Raw genomic sequence first — 8,078 nt, forward strand, 5'->3', positions numbered from 1 at the left:
CACTGACTCGCCTGGCTCTGCCTGGTAGTGTGAGGCATTGGCTGGCGGTAGAATCATTATCCTGACGCCATATTTACGAGGTTTGGACGTGTTTGCAAGCTTACGTCATAGGAGGGCACAAGTCAAGTTGATTAAGGTGTGAAAACACCATGTCAGGTACGACGACATCAACAGATTGTAGCCAACAGCTGCTTCCGCTGTTCCGAAGTTTGAACGAATGCAGGAAACATACTTCGTGTATCACACATACACACACACACACACACACACACACACACACACACACACACACACACACACACACACACACACACGCACGCACGCACGCACGCACGCACATTATATAAACATACATGCCCCCCTCCCACACGTACAGACACACGCGAAAGGTTCCGAAGACACACCCTTCTTTGCGAAGGATAACGTTATTGGGGTGTCGAACTGACTGTTCTTGATATACAATGTACATTGCTTTGCCTTACATTGTACCTGCGACAATGTAAGGCAAAAAAACTGTGCAATAATCTTTGATTTGACCTGACCTTGTTCATTGTAAACTAAACAAAATAAACAAAGCATTTCCTGTGGTGTTCAGGGGTTGTGGATGGTTTCACATCCTCATGTGAGTCACTTTTCCCAGAACAACGAACACGTGTTTCCTGGCCATTGTTCATATATAGGAGCCCTGTAAGAGAGGCTGTTCTATTATCAGTCAGGCTGCAAGAACTTGGACTAGAAAGGTATGATTATCTATCTGTATCACTTGTTGAATATAACCACCCGACAAAGGTTGCTGATTGTGAATTCATTGATACATAATCTATTGGAAAATAACACTATCCCCCTTCTGGGTTAAGTACCCCGTTAACCGTGGAGTATAGTCTAAATACTGTGTTAACGTCTGTAGTTCGTCAAGAATTTTTCTTGGGTTTCAACAAATTGTTGTAACATTCGGACGATCATGACATGGAATTCAATCCTTTTGGTAATTTTTTCGTACACGTTCATGTCAAAAATTAAATTTACCCCATCGTAGAATTGAAAGTGTTATGAGATGGGTTTGTCCCTTATAGCTAGTAATAATCAGAAATATCAGGGCTTGCTTCCTGGGATATCTATTGTTCCAACCTCTCCTTGAATTTCTAACTTGACTTCATAGACTACTGATATTTTTTCATGTAAACAATGTTGTACATGTACTTATTGGACAGTGTCCTTGGCACTTTCACTTTCACTTTATTTGTTTTGCCAGGAGTATACACTCAGGTCTAAGCTAGACATGTTTTTCAGGTAGTCCAGGACCTACATTTAAAAAAAAAAACAAGAACAAGGCACAATAGTAAGGCGTGGTGCAAAGATTTCAACAAGATCTAAAACGTTAGGCCACAGGGTGCCACATGGTTTCACGGGATATTTGTCCTTTGAAATTCGTACTTGAATATGACTGTCTACGCCTTTTTGTGGTGAAAATGAGATTAATCTCTGGACAGCCTTCACACGTCAGAACGCCAGGCCTCACGCGAAAGGTTACCTGGACAACCTCACTGTCTTTGACTTAAAGACTCGCGTGAACAGCAAACAAATAGTTAACGGTAATTTGAACTTGCGACATCGCTTGAACAAAGTCTGGTGGTGTCAATTACAGTGGTCTATATTAGGGTACGCACCAACACTGCTCTGTTCAGTCTTGTGTTGTCTATGTGATTTGTGTGTTAGGTGTGTTTGCTGGAAACATTTGGTTATTTGACATAATCATGTTGTCACACTAGTCTGCTATGGTATGTTGGAGTGGGGTGTTGTGAGATTTAAAAAATAAAAAGCAAATATTCTCCCTGTGAACGCTATATCGAATACAATGTTTATCGTCATCTTTATGTAAACCCTACAGGGACCTGAAAAAGAATCTAGAAGCATGTATCGTGCTGTGTCTGGTGTCATCCTTCGTCCATCCTTTAACCGGATGATGTTGTCTGCCGTCTGCCCGAAAGACTCCCGACGTCATTGCTCTGGCATCTCGGGGACCTGGTATAACCAGAAGGGTTCACGTATGGACATACACGACAATGGCGTCATTTTGGAGGGCAAGTATCACACGGGGGTGGGTGAGGTATGTATCGTTATACTGTATACAAAATATCATCATATTCTTGACTATAGCTAGAAATCAAGCCCCTTTGACCCATTGCTGACGTCACACTTCCAGTCCGGATGTGTGACATATAGGCTTTAGGTACTAGTAATTTCAAATTGATAAGGATCAGAGGACTGATCGAAAGCTTGCTGGTAAGCGTTTTATTCTGTGTACGTATACGGATATAAAGGTTAAAATTGTAACATCATAAAGATGATCATTTAAGGTTGCATTCAATATTTGCTTGTTGTAACTTGTATGATACATGTACATCCTGGAGTTTGGGAAGATTTATTCCTGACCAATCAACTTGACCCTGGTGTTTCCATTATTCAAATGTTTCAGGTTCAGACTCCTATAATTGGATTTCCACCCAAAACGCCCGGGAAAACCTTTGGTTGGGTCGTTAACTGGGTGAAGGAAGGTGATGAGACAAGCACCACAACGTGGACAGGTTAGTAGAAAATATAAGACCTTTTGTATTTGCCCCTTTGGACGATACATCTATAATAGAATGATATATCTATCCCTGTGCAAATCTTAACGTGCAGGCTATTTTGTCCTAAATCATATCTCACAATGCCTTATAGCCTTCAGCAATTCAATTCAACTTAGATGAATACTCGATTACTAGTTCAAATTCTACGATTATGTGGGACATTTCTATTTAAGTAATGCCAGGGTCCAATTTTCATCCGGGTTGTTTGTAGGAACGAAAAATAAAAGAATATCAAGAACTGAACACAATGTATGCTCATGATTGATGTCTTTTTACGTGTGTGTTTTGTTTTCTGCTGTATCATATTTTCGTTTCTGCAAACTGCTGAAATGTGACCCTGTGACCAAGGGTGGGGTTAAGCACGCCTTTACGCTGTTTTCTACCGTGGCCGACAGCAACAATGGCCAACACACCACCTATTTTTCTGGAGCAACACACATATTTTATGCGCAACACAGTTTTTTTGGCGTTGCACACTTATTCTATTTGCGCTGCAAACTTCCTTTTTTACTCTGCACACTTACTTTTGCGCTGCACACTTACTGTATTTGCGCTGAATACTTACTTCTGTTCTGCAGAAATAGGAATGTTGACAAGAAAAATAGGTGTGTTGCCCATTGTCGTTGCCGACCACGGTAGTTTTTAGCCTACACCGGAGTACGTTATGACAGCCGACCTGAGATTCTTTATGAGGTTCCCCATCAGGGCTGCACATGATTTTTTACAGTCTCGTTTGATACTATATTTTATTGACTCCACCCCGGCCATCCAGCTCAGTGTGTGGAGGTGAAGGGCGAGCCCGCGCTGCAGACTACTTGGATTCTCCGGTCTGAGGTGGAGAAGCCCGCAGATCGCTGGGAGTCAACCATTGTCGGTCAAGACACCTTCACCCGTGAGCGACTGGAAACTTCAGACGAGTTTCTCAACTGATGAGAGAGATGAAGTTCACTTTGGTTAATACATGTATCGCCACTCAGCTTATAAAATCCTTCTGACAACAATACGCACAATTGCTTTAGCATTTTCACACGCTTGTGTACTTTAATTTTTGTTTCCTACTCATAACTTCGTTTCCTAGTCATATACTCAAAACGGCTAATGCATGGAACGATTTAGGTTGTGGTTTCTAGTAGTGTAGGTTTAGGTGCCGTTAGTATTAACGTTAGTTTACCTTTATTTGCAGGGTAACCTATATCCCGTTGGTAAAAAACAGCATATCTAGGGTTATCAAGTCGACGGACGGTGGCTTCAAGCTGCAATGCTTTAAACATATCTCAAAAATTGCAACTAACGTCCGTCGACTTGATATCCCTAAATACCCTGTTTTTAAAAACAACGGATATAGGTTACCCCGCGAATAAAGGTAAAGTAGCGTTACCACACTTTAGTAAAGACTGGGTGTTATTCGTACTTTGTACAGGACTGTTAAAGTTATTGCGGACACTGAAGGCAGTCAGAGAAGGAACACATAACCCAGAAGAAAACAAAAACAAAACTCGATATGTGCAGTGATGTTATCCCTAAAATAAAGTGAGCGTGGTCTAGCTGATGACACAATACTATCGGTACTTATTCATAAGTACAACTACCGGCCGTGTGTATGCAAATAAAGCTTAAGAAGCGGGCTAGTGAACCTTGGAATAAATTTCATTATACTATAATGCATTGTCGAGTGATCTGTGTGTATGTCCTGTCCTCTGCGCCGTATGTTCTAAATATACTCATTATGCTACACTAGATCTTGTTGCATTGAGAGCTTTTCCAAAAAGTAAACTAGCTATCGTCAATTCAAATTGAAAAAAAAGTACATTTGTGTACCAATAAAAATACTTCAGTCAACAGAAAACATGATATTAAGCAAGAAAAGCTTTTTTTACAGCTGGCTTACGAGACCGAATACATATAAAGGTACAAATGGTACCATATGTTCAATAGATGATGCAATTTGTGCAAAGTACAGCCAAAATTAAAATGAAGATATGTCCCAGAAAGAGAACAGAGGGTGTCGGAATTCCAGCACTATCCTAACCGGTGACCCTGACTATGTCTTACACTTGTCTTACCCTTGTTGCCTTTGGACTATTCAAAATTATTTTCCTCTCCTTTTTCAAATTGATTCATAGTTAGGATAAACCTGTTATCCAACTAGATCTATTCACAGCTAGAATATAAAAACTCTCTCCAACAAGAAGCACCTGAGCAAGCACCGATGAGCAACAAACACATCAGAAGCACCTAGATGGGAACAGCACCTAGAGTCCACGTCTAGCGAAGAAATAGACGTGAAACAAGGACAACAACAACAACAAGAGTTCGTAGACCTCAGACTTGCATGAAATGTATTGGGTTTGTGTAGACCTATTTTGTATTTTTGCTTTTTTGTCTGTGGTACGTGGTTGGAAAAATGAGCTTTTTACCGTGTTGGTTGTGCACCATGCAAAAGTCTGAAATTCCAATTTCTGAATTTGTAAGTTTGGACATGGATGAACATTACTTATTTTGGATTTCTTAACTATGTAACCAACCACAGTACCTTGAAGTTGTTGAGACGCTACCCTTTTTTGTCTCAGATGGCCCATGTAAATGTAGTTACTCTGTCACATGATATATTCAGTAGTAATATCTTCCTATCTCAACGTACTGACCTAATGCAGCTGCTAAATCCCCTTGGTTTGTGTTCTTCCAATGATATTCATTAAAGATTTATTTCAGTGGTGTAATTCACTTGATATTGGAAGGTTACTTGCATAATTTGACCAATGATACTTTTATAGTAGTTCCATGGACATTAGACAATATGAATAGTGGTAGCCCCCATGCAGGAACAACAGTTAGTCCCCAGGGTGGTATGATACTTTTATTCAATTCATCCAACCCAAACCTAAATCTCTTGTAGTATCTAAGCCAAATTTAACAGCATAATTTACTATTAAAATGTAGACATGCCCCAATAAAGATACAAGATGCCTTTATTGAAAATCGAAGTGTTGCCACTGAATCAAGACCAACGTCCAATGAAAGATTGAAAACCTTTCTGATTTTTTGCAAACATAGCTAGTATTACCAAAATATTTAGAACAGAAATGTCAGACAATAGCTAAAAATCGACAAGCATATGTTACAGAGAAACTGTCCATACTCTTTAGTCTACTCATTAGTCTAATATGGCATACAGGAGTTCCTGTTTTGGTTTTTAGTTTGTTCAGTTTGTTACTGTTGTGAGTCGCCCTGCTGTGATCTGTGCCATCAATGCACAATTGTACCATGCTCAACGTTCTTCCAACACAAAGGTATACACGGATCAAATTTTGGACCAAACACGGACCAATTGCTGACGCCACGTATCCGCAAGATGCACGTGTCCACGTATCACGTATCCATAACTCTCGCGAGTTTACGTTCTGAGAAGTGATTGGTCCTCAGTATATTGATCCTGAAGAATGCGACATTGGTTGTTGAAAATTTGATCCGTGTATACTGTTGGAAGAAAGCTTAGCATTGTACTGTGATCACTACCAACACAGATGAGCTATTTATACAAATAATACTTAATTTTATATCGTTTGTGTAATTAATCATCATCATCATGAATAATTAATTGTGAAATGATCATGCACTTGATTAGTCTCATTAATTTCAAGTTAAACACAACATTTTGTATTGTTTGTGTAATTAATAATCACCAACATCATAAATGATTGATAGTGTAATAATTATGCACTCGATTAGTCTCATTTACTACAAGTAACAAGAGTTATGAGTTATTTCTCCTAATAATTTTTTTTTTTTGCATGGGACCCAGTTTCATTCATTTACTGCTCTTCCTCATCGTCCTCCCTCTTCGTCTTTAAATTCGTTATTATTGATGATTACATTAATAATTTTAGATACTTAACAAACTTTAGTTTGCGGTAAGGTCTTTTGGATATCAGATTTGACGGGCATATACCCCATACATTCTTTGGCGATGACCGTCCCTTACATTTTTCTGGATGCCCAAATACAGCGCGTGATGTCTAAGATTTCATCTAAAGATTCTTCTATCATTTGAAAGTTTGCAGTCAGTTTGGTTTCGTCCATTTCATCTGAAAATAAATAGCAAGATATATAAGTCAGATAAATCGATCCAAGTGGATACGTTGTGTTGTGTAATTGTTTTGAGCTTTTAATTTCATCTGATATTAGTATTTCCAAAGTATGTGGAAAATAAACCAAATAGCTTACATTTCAATTTCAAAATAGCATCATCGTAGTCGGTAACAAGTATCTATATAACAACCAGGACAAGAAATGTTGATTCACAATATGTTTTTTTTTAAATCAAATGTCTGGTAATTTTGAAGTTACTATAGTTGTTGTTCTTTTCTTTTCTCTGAATTCAACATTTAACATTCTTTAACTTTGAAAATTTGAGCAAACTTTGTAATCAATCATTTTCTGGTAGACATTTTTTTCTGTTGGAAAAAGTTTTTTTTAGTTGCGTTTTATTGAGATATTTCACCTGTTTCTTCAGCAGCCGGTGGAGGAACGTGAATCCCGAAAAATTCCCGGAAGCTGGTCCAGATGTAGTCTGCCAGCTCCTGGTCATGGTCATGGTCAATGTAGGCACCAGAAGCAATGGCGTCACAGATGATGGTCACCAGGAAGTTGACGAGTATTATGAAGATCAGTATCATAAACGATGTGAAGAAAATCGGGCCAATATATTGGTTCGAGGCTAACATGTCGACAGCAAAGAACCTAAAAAAACATTACAATTGAGGTTAAAAGTTGTTAACTGCATCACATGTTTATATAGTTTATATAGAGAATATTCACTTATGTGATCTTGATTTAAAATCAATCAGCATGCTCCTGATATTAATGAATATGATGTCACAAACACAGTGCATCATACAGTCAAACCTGTCTATAGTAGCAGGGTCTGGGGAAATGTGGCAGGTGGCCACTATAGAAACAGATGGCCACTATAGAAAAAATGCTGATCAATTGACCACGAGCAATAAGTTACACATGATGTCAGTACCCACTAATCTTTTTCAACATGTAACATTGTTGATCGTCTCAGAATTCAACTGACCCTGACAAAGTCAAATCTACGGAGAATGATTGATATTGCCATACGCAATGTTGGTAAATTCGCCGACAAAGACATGCACTCTAAAGTTCAAGGCACGCGTACCGTCTGCTACCGCCAAAATGACCCTGTCGGGAACTCCAATTCGTCGCAAACTACGATTGTAAACTCGGCCACTGTATGGTCGCAATATTCAGTGTTTCTGTAACTACTGGACCGGAAATCATGTGGCCGTGGCCGCGTTGGACAGGTGGCCGCTATAGACTATTTTTTAATGCTTAGGTCAATGGGAAAAATCCAAGGGACCGACAACACAAAAAGTGGCCCCAATGGCCAGGTGGTCGCTATGCAAAGGTGGCCGCTAATTCAGG

General features: G+C 39.2%; 1 protein-coding gene across 2 annotated transcripts in view; it reads left to right on the top strand.

The window, feature by feature from the left end:
• LOC118407215 (avidin-related protein 1-like) overlaps positions 1-4,291 on the top strand; it is a 7,239-nt gene extending 2,948 nt beyond the window's left edge. The window contains exons 1-4 of one of the 2 annotated variants that reach the window (XM_035807647.1): positions 596-740; positions 1,889-2,107; positions 2,477-2,585; positions 3,403-4,291. In XM_035807647.1, the coding sequence (XP_035663540.1) occupies positions 1,913-2,107; positions 2,477-2,585; positions 3,403-3,560 (462 nt within the window). In that variant the 5' untranslated portion in view covers positions 596-740; positions 1,889-1,912 and the 3' untranslated portion in view covers positions 3,561-4,291. Of the gene's footprint in view, positions 1-595; positions 741-1,888; positions 2,108-2,476; positions 2,586-3,402 lie in introns of those variants that run through there. The other variant, XM_035807646.1, reaches the window with a different exon arrangement.
• Positions 4,292-8,078: the final 3,787 nt, after the last annotated feature.

The sequence above is a fragment of the Branchiostoma floridae genome, chromosome 19 (genome assembly GCF_000003815.2).
Source record: "Branchiostoma floridae strain S238N-H82 chromosome 19, Bfl_VNyyK, whole genome shotgun sequence".
Lineage (NCBI taxonomy): Eukaryota > Metazoa > Chordata > Leptocardii > Amphioxiformes > Branchiostomatidae > Branchiostoma > Branchiostoma floridae.